General features: G+C 40.8%; 2 protein-coding genes across 2 annotated transcripts; both read right to left on the bottom strand.

The window, feature by feature from the left end:
* Nucleotides 1-7,331: 7,331 nt before the first annotated feature.
* LOC135480896 (carbohydrate sulfotransferase 1-like) lies at nt 7,332-7,994 on the bottom strand. The gene has a single exon (XM_064760825.1). It carries the CDS (start codon nt 7,992-7,994, stop codon nt 7,332-7,334), a length of 663 nt encoding a protein of 220 aa, XP_064616895.1.
* A 7,347-nt stretch (nt 7,995-15,341) lies between these two features.
* On the bottom strand, nt 15,342-26,401 carry LOC135480436 (carbohydrate sulfotransferase 4-like). The gene is made up of 3 exons (XM_064760270.1): nt 26,014-26,401; nt 19,883-20,153; nt 15,342-18,074 (listed from the first exon to the last, which is right to left on the bottom strand). Exons 1-3 carry the CDS (start codon nt 26,123-26,125, stop codon nt 17,243-17,245), a joined length of 1,215 nt encoding a protein of 404 aa, XP_064616340.1. The 5' UTR covers nt 26,126-26,401; the 3' UTR covers nt 15,342-17,242.
* Between the last annotated feature and the right edge of the window lie 383 nt (nt 26,402-26,784).

The raw sequence follows: 26,784 nt of genomic DNA, 5'->3' as shown, positions 1-26,784 counted from the left end.
AACATGCACGTAGTCGTACGTGGGAAGATCTGTCGGCAAGGGGCCTCCGTGGCTCAGTCGGTTAGCGCGCTAGCGCAGCGTAATGACTCAGAAGCGGATGGTCGTGGGTTCCCCCCGGTCTTTGCCCGGTTTCCTCCCACCATAATGCTGGCCGCCGTCGTATCAGTGAAATATTCTTGAGTACGGCGTAAAACACCAATCAAATCAAATAAATAAATCTGTCGGCAACCTGCTGGTGGTCGTGATGTCCATGTTACGTTCTTGCCGGAATGATTTTTCATCACCTCTGATAATAAAGGTATGTTTTGTCCCACTTATTCTTTATTAATGCATATAGTCATATATGTGTCAATGAAATGTTCTTATAGCTGCTTTGTTACCCTTACGGTGGAATTCGAAATTGTCTAAATTGATCCAGATATGATCCACTGATGTGGGGATCTCTTAAAGATATGTTATAGTCTCTCAGAACTTTCTCCGATTTTGCCCGCAAATAACCGACTTTTTTGTAAACCCGTTCACAAATGGTGTCTATTTCTGCACTCAATTTCCAGTTGATTTTGGCTCTCCACAAATAGGCGGTCTTAGAAGAGCTCGCCCTATGTACTGAGAAGCCAACCCTATTATCCCTGACGGCATGGGTTACGCTTTTCACATACCTGCGAATAGTGTCAGTATATGGCATTTGTACGAAATTATAGAGGTGTTTAACCATAATTTCTGGATTTTCCGCCACTTCTTCGTACAAAACAGGAAGCACTCGCTTAGAGATTTCCGGTGGAAGTTTTTCTACACTTTCAATGTCGCGGAGCATCTCCGCACACACCCTGCCAAAGGTGAAGGTCATCTTGCTTCGGTAATACTCCTCCCAGCCCTGCCTGGAGACAGCAATGCCTCTGGGGTCACGGATCATATGAATAATTCGAAGGCTGGGATCGTTGGTGAGCATCTTTTCGATAGCATGAACGCGAAGTCTAACAGTTTTAAGGAATCGGAACTTTTTTGACGCACAGGTTTTTGTGACATTCTTCACACACGCCGCCATTTTGTTTCTCCTCATTCGCACGCAGTTGTATAAAGGTTTTGTGTATTGTCCTTTAAGTGTGAACGGCGACTGTAAACTTGTGACGTCAATACCAGAGATGTTACAGTATAAATAATTCTGCATCAGGCGTTCAACAGTTTCATCTGCATCGTCTATCCAAACCGGATCTCTGGAAGAAAATAAAGTCCAAGAGGAAGTTACTGTTTTTAAATACGACAGTGATAAAGTTGATGCGTGGGCCTTAAAAAAAAAACAAAGCAAAAAAAAAAAAACAAAAAAAAAAACAGAAAAAAAAAAATAGAAATAAATCATCGTGAGTCAAATTCTATTTAAAGACCACTTTATTTATTTTATGCACTATAGTGATAATGTCAACTGCTAGTGATGTGAAATAGTTTTGTATCTTTATTTTTCCCGTTGGGTCAAATGCTTCTGGCATGTATTGGTTTAGTGTCTCCATATCATCTACTAGAAAGAGCAACATTTAAATAAGATATCTGGCAAATAACAAATGTGTGTAACGTCACTGAGGCATTAAGTGACCCAAACACCCTCCCCTGCACATAAAATGTTTCAATTCAGTTTATTCAGTAAATAAAGTGTAGATTAAGTATAATTAGTCTTAGGCGTTGTTTTAATCTTCGCCATGTAGCTTAATCTGATTGTTTGCTGCTAGCTATTAAATCAGTTGAAGCGGAACATAAATACAGAAGTATAGCCTGTATAAAGCAAGTGAAAAGTGGATTCATGCGACTCTATTTTTGGTCTTGACCATAGGGTTCAATGAACCGTGTCTTAGCTTGGTTACCTGGCCTGCTTATTTTGTTGACTAATCCTATTAGTATCTATTAACCGATGCTACATACTATTTTTTTTTTTATATAGTTCCTTAGTTTTTTGGGTGGTCAGTGTTATTCGTTGTTTTGGAGATTGGTCTTACGATTTTTGACGCGGATTATTAGTTGCGACTGACAACTGGTACATGCGTTGTACACGATTCCCCCTTGAGAAAACACCCCACAGGGTACTGACTTCCTTTAATACAATGCTGTCTCACGGGAGTGCCACGCTGGCAGATACAAACAAGGCACACCAACACAAGTCACAGCGTTCTGATAACAGTTCCACCTCCATGTCGTAAACATGGCTGTGAAGTACAAAACCAGATGTGACAAGCGAAAATTTATGAATTTATTTATTTTTTATTTGATTGGTGTTTTACGCCGTACCCAAGAATATTTCACTTATACGACGGCGGCCAGCATTATGATGGGAGGAAATCGGGCAGATCCCGGGGGAAACCCACGACCATCCGCAGGTTGCTGGCAGACCTTCCCACGTACGGCCAGAGAGGAAGCCAGCATGAGCTGGACTAGAACTCACAGCGACCGCATTGGTGAGAATTTATTAATTTAATGTGATTCATAACTGACAGCACGAGTTCAGTTTGGAATGCATTTGTCTTAAAAACATGCTGGCAACATATTTAAAAAAAAGCGTTTAAATCAAACATCAGATTTTGTGACTTGTCAAAATTCCTCCCTTACCCCACCCCAAATAAAGAAAAGGAAATAAGCAACAATAGATATATAAAAAACCGAAATACTCACTGGATAGTTCCGTCGATGTACATTAAGGGTTGGTATTCATTCATGGTTAGGGTTAGTAGGGCCCACTCTGGTTCAAATACGTAAAAAACGTCTTTGTTTTTCTCAAAAGTTGACCCGACGAAAGTTGTTCCTGCCCGCATGTAGGACAGCAAAATGATCTTCTGGGAACCATCCTTGACAGCCTTAGTGTGCCCAACACGTTCTTCGGGTCGATTTACGGCTTTTGGGTTATGGATACGGGAAGTAACAATGGTTTGTAGTTCTCCCAACTTTGAGATTAAGGTCATAATCTTTTTATTGTGTGCATAATCTGTAAAATGAAAAGAAAGTAAAGGAAGAAACTATATAACTGACTGACATGGGCCGTGTTCAGTCACGTGACGTTCAAACATGACAACAGTTCGGCACGTTGTCGGGCTTTAATTGTAATTTATAGAGAAAAAAAACTATACATCATATAAAAAAAATAAGCGCGGGGATTCGCCATCTGAGATTCGTCATCAGCATCGCAAACTACATCTTTGTTTCCTAATTCATGCGTAGTTCGTCACATGACTTAATCACCTACGGTGTATATTCATAATTTTGAGCCGGTTTGAAGTTTCAAGGCAATGGGATGAGCGGTTCTATAGAAGAAGTTTCTGAAATATTTCCATATATTTCTGACATGGCGGCTGAGAAGGTCAGCAGCGCGAAAAAGTTTTATCTACCAGTGTGTAGCCCACAAAACCTGCTAGTTAACACTATAAGTGAATAACAGCCGTGGTTTGCAGTTTTCTGGAAAAAAATACAAACAAAATGGAGAAAATAATAATCCGAGCAGAAACAACAGGTTTCCAACTTTCAGCTTGAAAACTTAATGAAGAACCGGCATGTAAAAAACAATAAGCCCCTGTCAAGTGAAACGTACCTGGAATTATCTCTCGCCATGTTGTGTAGACAAATACGAGCAAGAGTAACATCCAACAGCGACATCCAACCCTTACCAGTCGCTTTGCGTATCTCCCCCAGCCACTCATGACGAACTCTAGAAAAGTAAATCATTTTACCTTTTATAAATAAAACATTTATAAATAGAGTGGGTATTACGAGTTCAGTACCACAGTATAGCAGATTTTCCGCACGTCAGATACGCTTACAAGGTTTGATCAAAAGTCCAGTTCAGTGTTTTGATCAAACATCGAGTACGGCGTTCTGATCAAATATCTGGTACGGTGTTTTGATCAAACATCTAGCTGGTGTGGTGTTTTGATCAAAAGTTCGGTGCAGTCTTTTTATTCAACGCCCCGAATAGTGTTTTGTACAAACACTCGGTACAGTGTTTTGATCAAACGTTCCATACAGCGTTTTCATAAAACTGACAGCACAGCGCTTGGATTACACGTCAAGTACTGTGGTTTGATCAAAGGCCCAATGCTTTCTTATCTCACGTTATCCAGCACGTTGTCACGTAACCGGTGAAATCCCTCTTGTGAGTTTATATATATTTTTTTTTTTTGATTGGTGTTTTACGCCGAACTCAAGAATATTTCACTTATACGACGGCGGCCAGCATTATGGTGGGTGGAAACCGGGCACAGTCCGGGGGAAACCCACGACCATCCGCAGGTTGCTGGCAGACCTTCTCACGTACGGCCGCCAGGATGAGCTGGACTTGAACTCACAGCGACCGCATTGGTGAGAGACTCCTGGGTCATTACGCTGCGCTAGCGCTTTAACCGACTGAGCCACGGAGGCCCCCAGTGTTTTTTTCCAATTGTTTATATAAATGCTGGAAATAGCAGCAACTCACATGACTCCCTTCCCACCCACCCCACTCCACTCTGAACAGTAGTTAGAGCAGAATTAGCGATTTATTTGACGTCACTGGTCCAGAATTACTCCGAATGAGTGTTGCCTGCACGAACTTACCTCACTTGTCAGAGCTTGTAACTTTGCCAGTCGGTAACCTACGGTAGGTTTTTCGATGTTCTAGGTCCACTTAGCTCATCAGATATAAACTCAAAACAGGCAATGCTTCTGAAATTTGACAAAGGTATATGATCGCCAAAAGTAACCGGAACTTCTACCCGTGACTTCCCCTCACACCAAGGTAGTAGACAAAGGAATTCCTCAAAGAAAAGCGCGTTGCAGAACTAAAAAGTAAGATAATGTAGAAGAGAACGGCCTATCGGTTAGCAGTATTTAAAACCTGTAGTAAACAAAGCTGACTGTAGCTAGTGCAGAGACCCGTGGCTGCTCGTTACAGTCTCGCTCCAGTAACTTTGAAACAGTCTTTCTGTTCGATCATCACGAATACTTGGATCGCCCCGAGCCAAACACTTTTTACTACAAACACAACCGAGACAATTTTAGTGACAAGGCTACATGCATAGGTAAAGACGATCCACGACGAATTTAATGGCAAACAAAACACTGATGGAATGATGGAATATACCAATCTATTTTTGCACAAACCGTTGTTTGAAGTTCCGTGTTACAGCCCATCAACTCACTAATTTATTGTTCTTTCTCACCCCATCATACTTCTATTTCATTCCAGAGCAATATATTTATCCACTTTTGCGCGTTTAGCGGGTATCACGCAGCCAGGAGCTCAAAACAGACCTCCCACGCACTACAATTTTCTCCGCCGTTGTATAAGGGAAAAATCATTTAGCACAGCGTTAAACTCGAATCAATCAATAAATCAATAAATCAATCAACCAATCAATCAACCAATCAATCAAAACTGTCCTTGTTTTCGAATTGGACCGATGTATTGTGGGAAATTATGCCACAAATGTTAGTGGTAATGATAGTAGGACATGCCGAAATTTCACAAATATCAACAAAATGCAATTCCTAATAACCATGACACCGTAACTTGTCACTAAAACAGGTGAAGGCATCTCGACTTAAAAAGCAACTGTAAACATTTCCAACTACAATACCGGTAAACGTGCCTAAGGCTATACGCATACAGACCGCTAAAGGCAGGTGTCAAAGGCAAACAATGTGGTCTGGGTTGATAGGTGTAGCAGATTGGAGTAGTAAGATATACACACAGTTGTACAGATATGCCTGTCGTAATAAGAAAGGTGCAAAATGTGACCCATTATTACTACGGTTACCTGCAAGTTAACAATCTCTATTACACTTCACCTGTTTTAGCTATAAACAGACGAAAAAATAGAAATGCTCCACAGTTTTCGCTAACTCTATAAAGGTTTCATGTCATTTAAGTCCGCGAGGGTGTAGGGAGGGGTATGTAGAGATTGCTTTTTTTCTGTTTGTCTGTGCATCACTTCAGCGAAGGCTGCCCAATGAGGGGCTGTCGAGCGCCAAATCATGCATTCGCCTAATCGCGTAACAGCGCCTAATTATGGTACAACGCTGCGCCTAATCGTGTAACAGCGCCTAATCATGGCACAACACTGCACCTAATCGTGTAACAGCACCTGATCAGCCCTGCGTTTGATCGTGTGACTGTGCATCATCGTGTTAAAATGCGGCGCATAATCGTGTACTATCGCCAAACAATGGTAAAAGGGTGCGCTTTAGCATGAAACCTCGCTAATCGTAAAATATTATCCAATCTGTTTTAAAACGTTGATGCTGCCAGATCAATCATATTAACTTGTTACGTAAACAAAACATAATGGTACATTTAGAAAAATATCATAAACAGAATTGGATTATTTAAATCTTTTTAACTGATTTCAATCCGTAATCCCTGCATCAATACAAGCAGTAGTATCGCTAGAATTATTTTTTTCTGTTTCTGAACGCTTTAAAAATCATGTTTAACTGACATACTGGTTACTTTTAAAGATTTAAATATTTAGATCATATTTTGACAATATACAATACCGTTGTTGCCACAAAAAAATTAGTACTTGTTTATAAATCTTTGTAACGTATATCAACCGTTGTTAATTCTTTACTTGAATGAACTAAAAGAAACTTCCGGTTAAAAATAGTCAGCGCAGAAAGTGAGTTCTCATGCAGGATCATGGATTCAGAGCGGCGCAAACAGATCAGGCCTAGAGGTAAGTCCATGAGTCCTCAGTGACAAGACCCAGCGGTAAGCCCATTATTACCCTAGGACAGCGACGGGCGTAGGGGTAAGTCCATTAGTTCACTGGGTCAGCTGACATTTAAAATATAAACACAAATTCCTGATTACTGGACAGTTTGTATTTATTAAAAATATCCACGACATTACTCTGTAAACCACCTGACATGCTCACTATAACAAACACACGTCGTATGTTACTTTTCTCTGGAACATGAGTACGGTATAATATATCCCCAAAACTTTTCAGTGTCTCCCAGTTACTTTCTTACCGGAATTATCACTTTTGAGCATAAATATTTTTCCCAGCTATAGTTATAACTCCGTCTTTCAAATATTCTTCTAATTGCTTTCGATTTGCTTAGAGTTCTTGTTAGAATGATTTATATCACCTCTGAGGGATTTTTGTCAGAGTTGAATGTTATTTTGATTTATATATTTGATTGGTGTCATATGCGACACTGAAGAATATTTCACTTATACGACGGCGGCCAGCATTCTGGTGGGAGGAAACCGGACAGATCCCGGGGAAAACTCACGACCATCTGCAGATGTCATATCTCTGTCAGTCATATCTCAAGTATTTTACTACATGTAATTATCTTCCACTAAGATCAGCTCAGCCTGGAATTGGAAGTTGTCTAAATTTTTCCAGATACGACCCATTCATGTTGCGATCTCTTAAAGATATGTTGTAGTCTCTCAGAATTTTCAACGACTTTGCCCGTAAATAACCGACTTTTTTGTAAACCCTTTCACAAATGGCGTCTATTTCTGTACTTAAAATCCATCGGATTTTTGATCTCCATGAATAGGCAGTCTTAGCAGGGTTTGCCCTCTGTGTAGAGAATCTTTCTGTATTATCCTTGGCGGCATGGGTGAGGTTTTTCACGTGCTTGCCAATATAATCGGTGTATGGCATTTGTACAAACTTGTACAGGTATTCAATCATACTTTCTGGATTTTCCACCACTTCTTCGTACAAAACCGGAAGCACTCGCTTAGCGACTTCCGGTGGCAGTTTTTCTACACTTTCAATGTCGCGGAGCATATCCGCACACACCCTGCCAAAGGTGAAGGTCATCTTGGCTTGGTAAAACTCGTCCCATTGCACTCGGGAGGCGGCAATGCCTCTGGGATCACGAATCATATGGATAATCCGAAGGCTGGGGTCGTCGGTGAGCAGTTTTTCGATAGCATGCACGCGCAGTCTCACTGTTTTAAGGATTCGGTACTTCTTTGACTTACAGTTTTCTATTACTTTCTGCACGCACGCCGCCATTTTGTCCTGGTGTGTTTCCAAGCAGTTATATAAAGGCTTTGTGTATTGCCCTTTCTCCATGAACCTCTGGCTTAAACTTGTGATGTCAACACCAGAGATGTTACAATATAAATAATTCTGGATCAGGCGTTGAATAGTTTCATCTCCATCGTCTATCCAAACCGGATCTCTGAAGAAAGAGCCCAAGAGGAAGATGTGCTTAAATACGACTGCGATGAGGTTGATACATGGAGGATGCCTCCACACTTTAACGTGACAGTAAATAAGGAAAAATAAAATAAGTCATCGTGAGTTATAAAATTCTATTCAAAGACTCCTTTATTAATTTAGTTTATGAAGGGAATTGCAGTTAGATACTTGATGGACGATTTTGATAATATATTCGATGCCAGTGATGTGAAATAGTTTTTGTAGTTTACTTTCAATATTAAATACGATATTTGGCAAAGAACAGATGTATATAACGTCACTTACGCCTTAAGTGGTCCAAAAATCCTGAAATACACATCAAATATTTCGATTCCCTTTATTCCGTCAACAACATAAATATTAAGTAAAATAAATTTTGGGCATTGTTTCAGTCGGTGGCTTGGGGGTCTCCGTGGCTCAGTTGATTAGCGCGGTATTATAGCGTAATGACCCAGGAGTCTCTCACCAATGCGGTCGCTGTGAGTTCAAAGTCCAGCTCATGCTGGCTTCTTCTCCGATCGTACGTGGGGAGGTCTGTCAGCAACCATCAGCGGATGGTCATGGGTTTCCCCCGAGCTCTGCCCGGTTTCCACCCACCATAATGCTGACCGCCGTCGTATAAGTGAAATATTCTTGAGTACGGCGTAAAACACCAATCAAATAAATAAATAAATACGTGGCTTGATCTGATTTTTTCTTGTTTTATTTGACTTAAAAGGAAAATAACGCATCAAGCTATTAAATCGCCTCAAGGGGAACCGAAGTACAACATCACAACCTACGTGGAATTAGTTAAAACTGAACTCCTACATCACCATTGTCGTCTTAAACCGTTGCTGAACTGTGACCTAACTATTCATTCTTCAGAGACCCACAAGTAACCAATGCTTCCGAAAGATTAGTTTATAATAAATTTGTCTGTTTTGTTGGCTACTTCTCTTGATATATGAACTAGTCCTAAATTTATATTTTTTCATAAACTGTCTTAGCTCTTTGGCGGTTTATGTTAATCGTTGTTTTTTAGATTGGTCTCGTAATTATTGACCCAGGACATCAGTTGCGATTGACGATTTTTACACGCATGTCTGTTTCAACACCTAGATTCACCTTGTAGCTAGTCGCCCAAATTATTAACTTCCTTTAATACTATGCTGCCTCACTTGATTGCCATGCTGACAAATACCGAAGTACCGCACAGTCAGAGTCAGATGGTTCTGGCGCCAGTTCTGTCTACACAGCACCTAAGAAGCTCCTAATGTGGTAAACATTGTTGTGAAGTTAAAAACCAGACCAAAGTCAGAATTTTAAACTTCAGGCTGATGTATAGTTTACATCCCAAGTTCAATTTAGAATGGATTTGTCTTAAAACACGCTTGCAATAAATTTTTTCAAAGGCGTTCAAATCAAATATCAACCTTGATTTGTCAAAAATCGCTCCCTGCCCCACCCCAATTAATAAAAAAAAATACTCACTCGACAGTTCCGTCCATGTACCTTAAGGGTTGGTATTCATTCATGGTCAGGGCTATTAAGGCCCACTCCGGCTCAAATACGTAAAAAATGTCTTTGTTTTTCTCAAAAGCTGACCCGACGAAAGTTGTTCCTGCGCGCATGTAGGACAACAAAATGGCCCTACGGGAACCATCAGGCAGAATCTTAGGGTGCCCAACGCTTTTCTGGAGATGGTTGCTTCCTTTGACCTGCAGCTTTTCCAACGTTTTGAGTAACGTCACTGTCTTCTTACTGTGTGCATAATCTGTGGAGAGAAGGTATACGATGTAATTGACATTAAGACGCTTTGAGATCTTAGTACTTGTACATGTGGCTGTTGGGTTTCGACTTGGAGGTAACACAATTGCTGGTTGGGGGGGGGGGGTACTAAAATAGCCTTGGACTAAAGACTTGAGATAGTTATTTATAGCGGAATGTTTAATTTTGAAGCGGCTATTCCTCATCGTTCATGGTACATGTAAAGGCATTGCATCACGTTGTAGCTGAGTTGCTCAGGTGAGCTCGTGATAAGCAAAGCTAGGTAGGGACTTTTTGCTTTGACGTGGCTTTGTGGATCGCTTATATTCTGAACTGTGCAAGATCACTTAGGGCTTTACCACCACCAACCTTCAGATCCATAAAACCTTTGGGTAGGCTTCATCACTGGTAAACCTATCGCAACACTAAATATAAGACGTTTTAAAAGCCATTTTACTCCAAAGCTATCGGTCGCAGGGACCGACATTGCGGTCGCGTCACGTTCAAGAATGACAACAAAGAGGCACATTTTTTTAGCTTTAACTGGAATTTTTATACATTTGTAATTGGGTTAGCAGTTCTAATGAAGAAGTTTCTTAACGTTTTCCACAATATGGCGGCTAAGTAGGTTTGTACACCTGGTGTATCCCAATAGACTTGCTAATGAACAGTATAAGTGAATAACAGCTGCCTTGTTCACAAAATGCAAACAGCAAGTTGCGAAAAATACCATCTGAACGAGAGCAGCAGGTTTCCAGTTAACAGCTTGGAAGTCTAGTTAATTATTTGTTTATTTAATTGGTGTTTTACGCTGTACTTAAGAAGATTTCACTTATATACCACGGCGGCCAGCATTATGGTGGAAGGAAACCGGGCAAAGCCCTGTGAAAACCCACGATCATTTGCAGGTTGCTGACAGACCTTCTGACGTACGACTTGAAAGGAAGCCAGCATGAGCTGGACATGAGCTCACCGCGACAGCATTGGGGAGAGGCTCCTGGGTCAATGTGCCGCGCTGGCACTCTCATGACGGCCACGACACACCACCCACAGCCAACGCCCCCCCCCCTTTCCCACCCACCCTACAGCTTGGCAGTCTAATAGGGCGGATGTTTTAACCAATGAATTAACCGTCAAATGGAACGCACCTGAACTTATCTTTCGCCATGTTGTGTAGATGACAAATATTAACAAGAGTGATATCCAATAGCGAGACCCATCCCAGATTAACCTGTTTGCATATCTCCTGCAGGCAACCATTGCGAGGTCTGAAATGGTAAATCATTAAACCTTTATAAATACAGCATTTATAATTAGTGTGGCTTTTAAAGGGGACATTTCCATAGTATTGCACATTTGCTGTACATTAAATACTGTTAGAGTGCTTTGATCAAACGTCTCGTACAGTGCTTTGATCAAACGTCTGATAAAGTGTTTTGATCAAAAGTCCAGTTGGTCTATACCTTTGTTTAAACGCCCGGTAAGTTATTTTGTTCAAACGCTAAATATTTCAAATAAGCGGTGCATTCTTTTGACCCAACGTCCGATATAGTGTTTTTCTAAAACGTCCCGTACAGTGTTTTGTTAAATGTCTGGCACAGTCATTTTATCCAACGTCCGATATAATCTTTGTTCAAACAGTGTGTACAGTATTTTGTTCGGTACATTGCTTTTATCAAACCTCTTTTGAATCCAACCTCTAGTACAGTCTTTTCTTCAAACGTTGTGTACAGTGTTTTGTTCTAACGTCCGGTAAAGTCTTTTCATAAAATGTCCAATATAGTGTTTTGATCAGCCATCCAGCACAGCGTTTCGTTCAAACATAGGGTAGAGTGCATGATGGATAAAACATTTCATAAAGTAAACTGATGGCCAAAGAAACTTTACGACTCCGTGAGTTAAATTTAACCAGCCTTTTCAGCAAATTAATACCACATTATTGTAGGAAAACACTGTACGAAGCATATTCCCATGTGCGACAAGCGTCATATACACTCACACGAATTTGTTTTGAGGCAACGAAGAAAATTGAAAAATCACGTGACCCATGGATGACAGGAGCTGCATATGAAATTAGTGTATAAAAACGTTACACACAGTGTGCTGGACTTGCACACTGACTAAAAACCACCAAAGTAATGCCTTGATTGACTCCAGAACAACACGAGAGGACACTGGGTATTGTATCCATGGGAGTCACCCATGACCACATTGCAAGGACCTTAGGTTGCTGTCGTGTAACTGTGTCAAACTTGATAGAACGTTACAGACACACAGGACAGACATCGCACAGGCCAAGAACAGGCATACCAAGGGTTACTACGCCCAGAGGACACGGCTACCTGCGCACCTTACACCTGAGTAACTGCTTCGTCATTGTCCATTAATGCCTTAGGTCACCGGGTAAGTCGGCAGACCGTGTCCAGGAGACTCATGGCTCACGGAATTAGGGCCTATCGACCATTCAGAGGGCAGTTGTTGACAGCGTCGTCAGAGGTTGCGAATTGTACACCGTTGGCAGCGACGTTGGCAGCGACGTGATTGGCAACGTGTTGTTTTCACGCATGAAAGCCGCTTCTTCCTGTTCCGAGCCGATGGCAGTCAGCGAGTTTACCTAAGAGGCAAACAAACGGCTGCATCGTGCGTCCAGGAGGTGGTACCGTTTGGTGGCGGCAGCGTGATGATGTGGGTTGGGATTTGTGAAGGAGAACGGACACCACTGGTCTTCATCTACGGGAACCTAGCAGCTCAGCGTTACGTGGATGAAATTCTACGTCCTGTTGTCCTGCCATTCCTCCAACAGCAGCAACGTGGTGTCCTATACCATGCAGCTCGAGTTGTGCAGAACTTCCTGAACGCAAACGACGTCAACGTCTTGCCGTGGGCTGCACGTTCCCCAAATATGTCCCCCATGGAAAACCTTTGGGATAACGGCCACACCTTGCAGCCAACCGATAGGAACTGGCGTTCGCTGTCCATGAAGAATGGTAACCAATCCCTCGCCATCTCATCAGACGACTGACTTTTTCTACGCGTTGGAGAGTTTTTGCATGCATTGAAGCAAGGGAGTGGCCACACGCGATATTGATTAGTTTTGATATTGACTGATTTTAAAAATAATCAACTTTTTGTATACTCTGCCCATTGTTAACCAAGATGGAATGGCTATTTTTCTACCCCTGCTCTGTTTGTTCACATGTGAAATGATTTGAGGGCTACTTTGTCGGTTCTTACTCAAGACCTTCATTATTTAATGTTATTGGTCTTTTCTATATATTAAACTTCAGTCATCGTCTTATTTGCTTTGGCAAAATAAATTGATTTGAACTCTTTGTAAAGTTTCTTTTGGCCGTCAGTTTATAAAATGTTCTAATCAAACATCCATTGCAATGTGCGGATTATAAACGTCCAGTACTGTGTTTTGATCAAATGTCCCTTACAGTCTTTTGATCAAACGTCCAGTACTGTGTTTTGATCAACTGTCTCTTACAGTCTTTTGATCAAATGTCCAGTACGGTGTCACGTAACCGGTGCAGTCGGACCTCTTTGTCAGGTTGCTTCTGTTAGAGTTTTATTTTAACTGTTCAAATAATGCTTAAATAGTTGCAACTTGGACGCCTATTTATTTATTTATTTATTTATTTGAATGGTGTTTTACGCCGAACTCAAGAATATTTCACTTATACGACGGTGGCCAGCATTATGGTGGGTGGAAACCGGGCAGATCCCGGGTGAAACCTACGACCATCCGCAGGTTGGTGACAGTCCTTCCCACGTACAGCCGGAGAGTGGACGCCTATTAAAATTATGGCTAACGCACAATTAGGTAAATGCCGTGATGTGCAGCTGGTTAGACAGCACCGGTATAAAATTACTGCAAAATCGTGAGAAAACTCACCTTATTCATCAAAGTTTGTAACTTTGCCAGCCGGTAACCTCCTGTAGATTTTTCGATGTTCTATGTCCTCGTGTTCTCACTATATAGGACAGTTAACGGAATTTGCTGTTTCTTTTATAGGCTCAAGAAAAGCGCATGGCAGAACTGAAAAGTTTGAATATGTCGCAGAGAAAGGCCAATTTATTATCAATACATGTGCAACCCCATAGTGAACAAATCTCACCACATTGCAGTGACCCCACTCAATTTAATACACCCTATTGTTGTCCTCCCCGCTCCAATAACTTTTGTATAATCGAAACCGTGTGTCTCCTGTGAACATCATGAAAGACCGCTTGGAAACACCGTTAGAATCTTTCAATCGCCAAGAGCCAAAAATCTCACTACAAACAAATACGGTGTGCAAAAGAGGTATGACTCGCGACACAAAGTAGTCCGAAATTCAGACGCTAAGACGACAGTCACATATGAGTTGGGACTATCGTCGAATTAGTCCGCGCAACTATCATCTATGGTAAAACCTGCGTGTTACCTGGGCGATAATCCGGTCAATTACACCTCACGGCTTCGCTTTCGTCCAAGGAATTAAAAGCGGCATTTCACACGTGTAAGTCTTATTTTCACCCCATGCTCACCTGTTGTCTGATGTTCGGGGTTATTGCAAAGTTTGTTGTGTTAAAAAGCACATTATACCTCTTCTTTCATTCCACAGTTTATAAAGCAACATCTTAATCCACCCTGTACCTTAAGCTGTTCTCTGAGTTTCACAACATGTCTGACGTAATAAGAGGTAAATCGAATTGTATGACGCAGTCAGAAGCTCCAAACAGACCGTCTGGACACTCCAGTGTTCTACGCCATCATGTAAGTGAAAAATTCTTCACCACAGTGTTAAACTCTAATTTTTTTCTCTTTTTTTTCGAATTAGATTGATATATTGTAGAAAATTATTCTACTAAGGTCAGTGGTAATAAGACCTTACGGCCATTGTAAAACATTTGCAAATCTGATACCGTACGGCCATTGTAAAAGGTATGCAAATCTGATACCTTACAGCTATTGTGAAAAATGTTGAGGGGGTGAGACTAAGAACATACCACAGCCTTATTTCACCACAAGTTATTATTTTTGCCAGGCTTGAGCCATTCACATTTCGCATTTTCTTTTCATTTTTCAACAATAGGAAAGATAAGAAACCGGAGAAGGACAAGTGAAATAAAAAGACAAAATTTCTACAAAACAGTTCTCAACAATTCGCACAAAAACCTGATAACAAAAAGGAGGGGAAATATTTACCATAACGGAAGCAAAATGTACAACAATGACGTTGGGACTTGAAACCATCAGTTCTACAAATTATTAATAACAGAATTATTGGCGTTAAACATATATTTTCTTTTGCATATACACAATAAGCTATAGGCTGATAACGTGTAACATTCGCAGTAATGTATACATCATTTCGTTTGTTGAAAAGCAAAACTAAATTTTGTGACTATTTTGAAACTATGTTAACAGTAAATAAGTAGACAGTCTTTATTTACGGAATAATATACATGTATCAGTATGCACAAATAAACAGGCATGCGCATAATAGTAGTCCAGTGTCGGTCCTGGTGTTCTACATCGAAAGGTTGTTACATAGTTGAACTGGTATGGATTGCGCTGATATGTTGGCCGTGGTACTTCATTATCAAATGCATTGCTCGTTGCATCTATAACATTTGCTGAAAGAATATCAAGCGATGTAAAAAAAGCTGTTCACGTATTTGTATGAAACCTGACTATCCATAGAGTAGGTTAGAGGCAGCACTTTTAGTTGCAACAGTGATGACACGTAGTGCGTCCTTTTGGATGTTTTCAATGCTACTTATCTGGCCTTCGCTAATATTGTCCCAAACTCTATCTGCATATTCCACAGATGGTCTTATAATTTTTAGGTATTTTCTACCAAGGCAATATTTAAGTGCTCAGAACACAAATTTTTATTGGCAGCTTCTACAAGGTTATCTCTATGAGAAGTCCAACCGCTTTTCTGTCGATCTTTTAAATAATCCGCAAACCAGTTGAGCATTTCACCTTTTATTGCAAGTAACTTCATTTTAGCTAGAATGCCTTCGGGCCAGAGTCGATCAAAAGCCTCCTCGGAAATATAAAAAAATATGAACAACTTCCTACAACACGTAATCCAGAGCCTTGACGACATTAAAATAGAGACCTACTAGTTACACGGTTGTTGACTTTGATGGTGAAAAACAATACTGGTTTGGAGATGTCTCAGAACGCAGGTGGCTAAATACTGCTAAGCAAAGAAACTGATTTGTAGTTTCCATCTTCAGATGAGTTCCCAGTCTTGAATTTGGGCGTGACGTTGGCATTTTTCCAAGATGAAGGGTATTTTCTTGAAGATAAGGAGAGTCGTCAGGATTGCAGAAATTTCCAAAAGACATTTTGGGTCTGATACCATCTGATATAGAAGCTTTGCTAATGTGGACTTAAACACCTTAGTTACGTCTTTGGATTCAACAGTGATACCTTGTAAGTTCTTAGTTATTCTTTGGTGCAATATCGAGGGGTGCAACTTTGGTGTTATCTAAAAAGCAGACACTAAAAAAATCATTCAGCATGTTTGCCTTATAAATATATTATCATCACATCCACAGGTGTTATTGTCAGTTAAAAGAGGATTTGCAGAGTTCCACCAAAACTTACTCCAAACATTTCCTGATTCTATTTTCTCCTTGAATTTGTCTTCATGAGACTTTTTGGCATTTCTAATCAGTGAATTAATGTGACTTCTTTGTGTTTTGTAAGCAAATATATTCATTTCAGATAGAAATTTTCGAATTTTTTTGTAAAGTGGATTTATTTCTGTCTTAATCGCTGTTGATATACATGGCTTATCGTTATGATTAATTGTCGCTGTAGGACTAGGTACATGTATCAGAGGGAAGTCTAGATTTGTTATCAATAAGCAAGTTTCGTCAACATTGTCGAATAATTCCAACGAGATCATTTGCATGTCTTTATGCTCCAAACAGCAGTGGCGAGAAAAAGATATCCTTTCCGACACAGACACATACACCACCCCAAGGCTGGTCACGATCACGTCGAAGAGGTGAAATCCAGGCATTAAAAGAGATACCTTTTCAAATATTATAAGTGAAATGGGTCTCGGTTATAACATCCTGGTCGCTGAGATTAGCAAAAGCTAAGTCTGACTTATGTTTGAGCCTGCATACATTAAGATGTACGATTGATAGATCAACACAGCAGAGCAAGGTGTTTTGAGCGGACTGATTTTAAATCGCCTCAAATCATAAGGTATGTTAATCTTTGTATACAGGCATACAGTCAAATCTCGATCAGTCAAATGTTCTTATAAATGATTAATCTTTCGGCTGAAATATCCTTACGGTGGGATTCGAAATTGTCTAAATTTATCCACATATGATCCACTGATATGGGGATCTCTTAAAGATATGTTATAGTTTCTTAGAACTTGCTCCGATTTTGCCCGTAAATAACCGACTTTTTTGTAAACCCTTTCACAAATGGCGTCTATTTCTGAACTTAGTTTCCAGCTGATTTTGGCTCTCCACGAATAGGCAGTCTTGGCAGAGTTTGCCCTCTGTGTAGAGAATCCCACGGTATTATCCTTGGCGGCATGGGTAACGTTTTTCACATACTCACGAACGTAGCCAGTGTATGGCATTTGTACGAATTTATACAGGTGTTCAACCATACTTTCTGGATTTTCCGCCACTTCTTCGTACAAAACCGGAAGCACTCGTTTGGCAACTTCCGGAGGCAGTTTTTCTACACTTTCAATGTCGCGGAGCATCTCCGCACACACTCTACCAAAGGTGAAGGTCATCTTGGCTTGATAAAACTCTTGCCAGCCCTGTCTGGAGACGGCAATGCCTCTGGGATCACGGATCATATGGATAATTCGAAGGCTGGGGTCGTTGGTGAGCAGCTTTTCGATAGCATGCACGCGCAGTCTCACTGTTTTAAGGAATCGGAACTTCTTTGATGTACAGACATTTGTAAAATTCTTTACACAGTTTGCCATTTTGTTTCTCTTCATTCGCACGCAGTCGTATAACGGTTTTGTGTATCGAGCTTCCAACATGAACCTCTGACGTAAACTTGTGACGTCAATACCAGAGATGTTACAATATAAATAATTCTGGATCAGGCGTTCAACAGTTTCATCTGCATCGTGTATCCAAACCGGATCTCTGAAAAAAGATAACGGAAGAGTAAGTCGTTTTACTTAAATACAACAGTGACAAGGTTAATATGTGGTCTTTATAAATGTAAGAAAAAAAAACGAGTTAGCTTTCATTGAAAGACCCGTGAAAACTATACTCAAAAATTACTTTATTTTACCTGAATTATTTATATATTTTTTACCTGAAAATGAGGTTTAGTGCTTAAGGTACTGTGGTGCCGTGGACTTCAAGCATATTAATATTGTGTATGCCTGTTGTTTGTAGTTTTTTAATTTTTTTTCTTTAGATAAAATTCGTTTTACATTTATAATTCCAACAATATTGCAATAATGTACTTTTAAAAGAGCAAACTAGTGTGACGTCAATGAGATTAAAAGTGGTTCAAGAAAAGCCTACCACAGAAATTAAATATTTTCAGTGGAATTTATTCAGTCAAAATAATAATAATTAAAAATATTTAATAAAATCATTTTTTAATATACTTTTCATTGGTTTCTCTATACAAGCTTGCCTCAAGTTTTTGTTCTTCTTCGCTTTAAAGGGGAGTTTCACACAGGAAGATTGAAAAGCGTTATTAGTGTAATGCGTCCAACATTGTTTTTTTTTTTTTTGTATCACTGCAAACTGTTGACTGCTTGTCTCATACATGTTACCAGCATTGTTTTGATATTTATTCACATTCTGGTGTTTAACGTTGTTTTGGAAATGGATCTTTCGACTGACGATCTGGAACGTTTGCACGCTTACATTTATTGCAGACAGCCGACTAACAATATGACGCCACATCATTAAAACTGATAGCCGTGAGAAATTTACATATATTGTAATGTTGATACGTTTGAGGAAAAGCTAAGAAAAGATATATCAATATATTGGACGAAAATTTTTTTAAAAAAATACTATTTGTACAAATTCGTTTTGATGACGTCATCTTAATGGAAGCATACAGGCATGAGTGAAAAAAATTCGTTGCTATGAATGCTGCGAGACAGGAGATTTGTGCACAAAGTTATGATCTCAAAGAAACCATTCTGTGTCCTTTTCAGCAAGTTACATGCAGCAGAATTCTATTCTGGATTTCTCTAGATAAATTCACACATCCAAACATCCAGCAGATTTCTCTGTTAGCTCCCCTGAAATGGTTTCCTACTTATTTATTTATTTGGTTGGTGCTTTATGCCGAACTCCAAAATATTTCCCTTATGCACAGTGGCAAGCATTATGGTGAGAGAAAAACGAGTAGAACTCGAGGAAACCCACGACCATTCGAAGGTTGCTGCCAGACCTTCCAACTTTCGGCCAGAGAGGAAGCCAGCCTGATCTGGTCATTGCGTCGCCCTGGCACGCTAACACCTCGGCCACGGAACGAATGTAATTCTGTGTAAATCAAAGTCTTTTCTCATAAGCCAGCCATTTTTCGTGTACACGTGCATGATTAGTACATAAGCGATGGAGACTGTTGGTTTGATACAGTGTATACGTGTTATAAATGGACTTCTGAAAGAGGTTACAAGGTGTCAGGTAGTGATGTGGCAGTGAGAGACGTCCCCTTGACTTTGCTTGGTACCAGTCCTAGTCAAAATTTATGATTTCAGTGATACCTAGCTTCCTTGTTTACCTAGTTTACAGACCAAAGAGTTCATTTTGGGATACATGTGTCTTGAAAACACTTGCCGTTTTATTCAAGACTTTAAAATCAATGGTTCAATTCAAACGTGAAATTGTGACATACGATAAGTAAAAAAATCACAAACTACCCCAACAACAATTATAAATGAGGTAAATAACCTGTAAAAGATATTAAAAGTACTCACTGAAAAGTTCCGTCAACGTTCTGCAAGGGCTGGTATTCGTTCATTGTCTGGAATATTAACGACCACTCAGGTTCAAATACGTAAAATATGTCTTTGTTTCTCTCAAATGTCGATCCGACAAAAGTTGTTCCTCCACGCATGTACGATAATAAAATGGCCTTCTGGTAACCATCCTGCACAATTTTAGGATGCCCAATGCTTTGGCTGGGCCGGTTTGCTCCTTGGGGTTTCATCTTTGCCATAAACGTTATGGTTTTTAAACTGTGTGCATCTGTGAAATGAAGAAAAAGTATACGATGTACTTAGGTAACTGACATCATACGTCATATATGCAATTAAATGCTCGCCGTTTTGGTAAGCACGGGAACGTCGATAAAATCACAGCCTGGTACAGTATTTTCTGTAAATCGAAACTAAAGTGTACGAAGAGTACAACAAGGGCACGCACAAAGCCCAGGCTGGCACACCAAGAACACAGAACACACACAAAATCCCAGTCTGGCACACCAAGAACACACACAAAGTTCCAGCCTGGCACACCAAAGAGCACACACAAAGTCCCAGGCTGGCACACCAAGAACACAGAACACACTCAAAATCCCAGTCTGGCACACCAACAACACACGCAAAGTCCCAGTCTGGCACACCAAGAACACACACAAAGCTTCAGACTGGGACATCAAGAACACACACAAAGTCCCAGTCTGGCACACCAATAGCACACACACAAAGTCCCAGTCTGGCACACCAATAGCACACACACACAAAGTCCCAGTCTGGCACACCAAGAGCACACACAAAGTCCCAGTCTGGCACACCAAGAACGCACACAAAGCCCCAGTCTGACGCACCAAGAGCACACACAAAGTCCCAGTCTGACGCACCAATAGCACACGCAAAGTTCCAGCCTGGCACACCAAGAACACAGAACACACACAAAGTCCCAGTCTGACACACCAAGAGCACACACAAAGTCCCAGTCTGGCACACCAAGAACGCACACAAAGTCCCAGTCTGCCGCACCAAGAGCACACGCAAAGTTCCAGCCTGGCACACCAAGAACACAGAACACACACAAAGTCCCAGTCTGACACACCAAGAGCACACACAAAATCCCAGTCTGGCACACCAAGAACGCACACAAAGTCCCAGTCTGACGCACCAAGAGCACATACTAAGTCCCAGTCTGACGCACCAAGAGCACACACAAAGTCCCAGTCTGACGCACCAAGAGCACGCACAAAGCCCCAGTCTGACACACCAACAGCACACACACAAAGTCCCAGTCTGACGCACCAAGAGCATACACAAAGTCCCAGTCTGACGCACCAAGAGCACGCACAAAGTCGCAGTCTGACACACCAACAGCACACACACAAAGTCGCAGTCTGACGCACCAAGAGCATACACAAAGTCCCAGTCTGACGCACCAAGAGCACGCACAAAGCCCCAGTCTGACACACCAACAGCACACACACAAAGTCCAAGACTGACGCACCAAGAGCAGACACAAAGTCCCAGTCTCAGATTTTTTGTGTTTTTGGTATTCCAGGCTGGGTACACACATGCGCAAGTCAGATGTGGGAAAGTTCATCCCTTATTCACCAAATACGATATCTTTCAATGTCCGGGGTAACTTACTAAATACAATAGCTGTCAATGTCCGGAATAACTTACTAAATACAATAGGTGTCAATGTCCGGGGAAACTTACTAAATACAATAGCTGTCAATGTCCGGGGTAACTTGCTGAATACGATAGCTGTCAATGTCCGGATTAACTTGCTGAATACGATAGCTGTCAATGTCCGTGGTAACTTGCTAAATACGATAGCTGTCAATGTCCGGGGTAACTTACTAAATACAATAGCTGTCAATGTCCGGGGTAACTTGCTAAAAAAGATAGCTGTCAATGTCCGGGGTAACTTGCTAAATACGATAGCTGTCAATGTCCGGGGTAACTTGCTAAATACGATAGCTGTCAATGTCCGGGGTAACTTACTAAATACAACAGCTGTGAATTTCCGGGGTAACTTACTAAATACGATAGCTGTCAATGTCCGGGGTAACTTACTAAATACAATAGCTGTCAATATCCGGGGTAACTTACTAAATACGATAGCTGTCAATGTTTGGGGTAACTTCCTGAATACGATGGCTGTCAATGTTCGGGGTAACTTGCTAAATACGACAGCTGCCAATGTCCGGGGTAACTTGCTAAATACGATAGCTGTCAATATAAGCGTCAAGTCCGACATTCCTATACCATTCGTAGTCCGTAAAGGGCGTTCCAAGTCGATAATCGCAAGATACATTTCCAAAACAACGTTTAACACTAACTCCCGAAGACAAAGGTATGTAAGATATTATACAAATAAGAAATAAAGCCGGTAACACACAAGAGAGAAGCGGTCATCAGTTTTCAATGATGCCGGGCAGACAATGAATATTCCAGGCATGAATTCCATATCAAAGTTCAAATTCGTAGTCCGTGAATGAGTTCCATGTCAAATAACAGCTCAACAAGTATCTCAGTCGCGCTTTAATTGCAACTGTTCATAAAGGCATCATGCTGATGTAATTAGCACGGCTACCTTCACGGCCCCTAGCCCCAGGTTAAGCGGTATTAGATACAGTTTGAAAATGTCGAGACCCTAACCGGTCAGATTATGATTCAAAAGTAACGGACGATTACGTCTTTCCCGTTAATATGTAAAGATCTCATGCTACAAGAGGCGCCATCTATAATGTTACACATGACATACAAGACACACGTTTACACTGGGCAACCAGCGCCATCTATGTTGTTAAATGCCATGTACGTGATAGATATGTACATAGGGACAACAGCGCCGTCTATGTGGTTGATCACAATGCAGATCACCAGTTCAGAGAAATCCCATGTGGATACGTCTTTGTACGGTATATGCATATGAGCATCGAGTTCTTCTGTAAGACGTTTGGAGTTGTTAAGAATCCACATGCAGTTGACACCTGAATTTTTTGTTATGGCACAACAATACTTATTCCAAAATGACTTTACTTCTTGTAACGCTCTCGTAAGTAGGGTTGACAAGAGTTTGGTGGGACAGCTTCTTGAATCTGCAATAAATCGAGCCTTGTACGGGGATTTATGCATTTTAGGAATCCAGTAAAGTTGTGGTAGGCTATTTCTGTGTGACGGGTAGGTATATTTATGCGCCTTTCTTTAAGACAGGTTTTGTGTTTGTTAAATAGTTCCTCCAGAGTACATGTAGTAGCAGAATACGTGGATGTCGTTGTAGATGCACATAGCTCTTGAACAAGAATTTGATAATAATAATTCTTGTAAATAAAGATGACATTATTAGGAGCCTTATCTGCTACAGTGATGACAAATTTACTATGAAGGTCAGCGAGTGTTTCTTGCAGAGTGGGATCCTTCAGAACCTGTTTAACTAGAGCATCAATGTCTAGACGGTGTATAGTTAAACTAACTTTCTTTTTGACAATCTCAAGCCAATCTTTAATCTAAAAGTTGCTGAATACGATAGCTGTCAATGTCCGGGGTAACTTGCTAAATACGATAGCTGTCAATGTCCGGGGTAACTTGCTAAAAAAGATAGCTGTCAATATTCGGGGTAACTTGCTGAATGCGATAGCTGTCAATGTCCGAGGTAACTTGCTAAATACGATAGCTGTCAATGTCCGGGGTAACTTACTAAATACAATAGCTGTCAATATCCGGGGTAACTTGCTAAATACGATAGCTGTCAATGTCCGGGGTAAAGCACCAAACTTTGAGCTAAGTTGTGACGTGCAGGCTTCCATTCTATAAAGATATTAAACAGTGGCCGTGGTTTTACTCGCCATGCTATAGTTTTTTAATATACTAACTCAAGAAAGATACTATTGGTGGATATAATTGTATTTCTCTTTTACTTGGTATAATATATATATATATATATATTTATTGTAGTATTTTCTATTCCCGGCCAAAGAGCTACTTATAAACCACAAGGACCACAAATGTTTACTGCTTCCGTGTCCCTGACGCCGCGCCAAGTGAGTGAGAATGAAACTAAAAGTTTTCAAGACTAATATCGGATGTGAACACCATGCACACATATGTCCAGAACGGGGAGATCCCTTACGTCCTGAGAATTTTTCTGACGTCATCGGAGTGCTGCAAAGGTTGTGACGATACACTTTGAAATCCTGTGGTTAGCATGTACCAACGCCTTCCTAACATCAGACGTGGCAAGACCCCACGCTGTCTTTTAAATGCAGCTATTGAATGTTTGAAACGGCTTGAATCCATCGTTCAAACCAGACATAAAAACTGACGGATCAGATCTGATTAACGGAAGATTTTAATTAATCACAGCTTGACCAAATGTCACCTACGGCTTCGCGTACGACTTCACGTACGACCTTTTCTTCCTGTCACTGTGTACTATTCTGATGGCGGTTGCACCTTAGCTTAAAGTCGAATGTACTTTTACGATCTCATTTGATCGCACTTTTCAATGCTAAAGTTTGAATTCACAGCTACTTTTTGGCCGCGTGTATTAATGAATGAAATATAAAAGACGTACAAAATAGGGAGTAAAACCAGAGAAGCGACCACAATGTGATACTTAGTAGACGGTCACACAGGTAACCGCTGTAACCCGGCCTCTTGTTCATTTGCCTCAGTAAGGGTTTTATTTTTACTGCTCAGGGGACTGTTCAAACAGAGGCAACGTATACGCATTCAAGCACATCGGCTTAAGCAGAATTATGGTATCAAGTGATGTTAGTTGCAGTTTATTAGACGCAGCTGGTCTAGAAATACTCAAAAGGCTGCGTTTGCATGACCTTGGGGAGGTTTAGTCCAGGAGCTGAACCCTGGAATACGCAGGTTACAATAAGTAAAACAACATTTGGGCCACTGAATGACTGTGCTGACAGTGGCGCAAGCTCTGTATTGTCAATAAGGCCATGCGAACAATAAAACGGTGGGAAGAAGATATAAGACTATGAGATAACCCCCGAATTGTTCTATTTATCTATTTACTTGATTGCTATTTAACTTGTTCAAGAATGTTTCACTTATACGACGGCCAGCATTATGGTGCGAGGACAGAGTCCGGGGGAAAACCCACGAACATCCGCAGGTTTCTAGCAGATCTTCCCATGTACGGCCGGAGAGAAAGACAGCATGCCTGCAAATCGAGTGCCTGTGGGTTGGAGTTCCATACCTTATGCAAGTGACTAGACTAGTTACAAAAAGGCCATTCATCAAGCGATAAATGATATTCATTACAAATTTAGTTGGTTAACCCCGCTAGCGCAGCGTAATGGCCCAGGAGTCTCTCACCAATGCGGTCGCTGTGAGTTCAAGTCCAGCTCATGCTGGCTTCCCCTCCGGCCGTACGTGGGAAGGTCTGTCAGCAACCTGCGGATGGTCGTCCCTTTCCCACAGGCTCTGCCCGGCTTCCACCCACCATAATGCTGGCCGCCGTCGGATAAGTGAAATATTCTTGAGTACGGCGTAAAACACCAATCAGATAAATAAATAAATATTTAATAGAATACCAAAAGAAAAACATACGTATGAAATAAAGCCAGTGACATGGCGTTCCTTGTGCAAAATGAATCGGCTTATACGGAATGGTCAGCAAGTCAAATGAAACCTCAGCACGGAGAGCAAGCGGAACTATTGTAATATAATGGATAGAGTTTTGAGATTCGAAATATTTTTGTGGCTAAGGGTAAATAAAGCTCTATGTATCATGTGATCAAAATTTGTTGATATTAATTTACCGATCCCCTGTCTCGCTGTATTTCAGAAGTAAAAATAAACCCCTTCCCTTCGGGTACTTCTTAATTTCACAACCGATGAAACGGAAGTCCATGTTATCATAAACGGAATAAAATCTAGTTGCCTAACATTTTTGACAGGTCACATTGTTCAGTAGAACTTTTAATGTAAGATTTTTAATTGCCACAAGAGTTCGACCTCGAAACTTCTCTGTGATATTAAATGGTTTAATCACACATGGCAGTATTATTCCGTTTGACATCAGCCACGAAAGAAACGATAAGTAAATTTATAAGTAATAGAAGCCGATATATAAAACGATACATCAGGCTTTAAATGGTACGGACCTGGAAATGTCTCACGCCATGTTGTGTAGACGACAAACACCACCAAGAGTAAAATCCAATTACGAGATCCTCCCAAGGCTATCCTCTTGGCGCATACACTCCAGGCAACCATGGCGAGCTCTGGAAAAGTAATTTGTTTGATTGTTATTAACGTAATATTTGTAGATATTAATGGTTTTCAGTAGTGTAACTTTATAGTACTGGACATCTTTCGAACGTCCAATACATCCAGTTTGTCGAACAAACGTCCAGTACTTTGGTTCGCATAAACGCCCTGTATCGTGTTTTGGTCAAATATTCGGTATAATGATTTGATAAAACGAGTGGTATAGTGTATTGATCAAACGACCTGTATCTTGTTTCGATCAAAAGCCTGTATAGTATTTTGATCCAAACGTCCCTGTATCGTGTTTTGATCAAACGTCCGGTACAGTACTTTGATCAAACACCTGATATAGTGATTTGATCAAACGTCCGGTATAGTGTTTTGATCAAACCGCCAATATAGTGTTTTGGTCAAACGTCCGGTATAGTATTTTGGTTAAACGTCCGGCAGAGTGTTTTGGTCAAACGTCCGGTATAGTGTTTTGATCAAATGTCCGGTACAGTGATTTGGTCAAACGTCCGTATAGTGTTTTGGTTAAATGACCGGTATAGTGTTTTGGTCTAACGTCCGGTATAGTATTTTTGTCAAACGTCTGGTACAGTGTTTGGTCAAACGTCCGGTGTAGTGTTTTGGTCAAACGTCCGGTATGGTGTTTTGATCAATTG

The sequence above is a fragment of the Liolophura sinensis genome, chromosome 13 (assembly GCF_032854445.1).
Source record: "Liolophura sinensis isolate JHLJ2023 chromosome 13, CUHK_Ljap_v2, whole genome shotgun sequence".
NCBI classification, from domain to species: Eukaryota; Metazoa; Mollusca; class Polyplacophora; order Chitonida; family Chitonidae; genus Liolophura; species Liolophura sinensis.
Note: the sequence above shows the minus strand (reverse complement) of the source record. Positions and strands in the feature narration are given on the sequence as shown.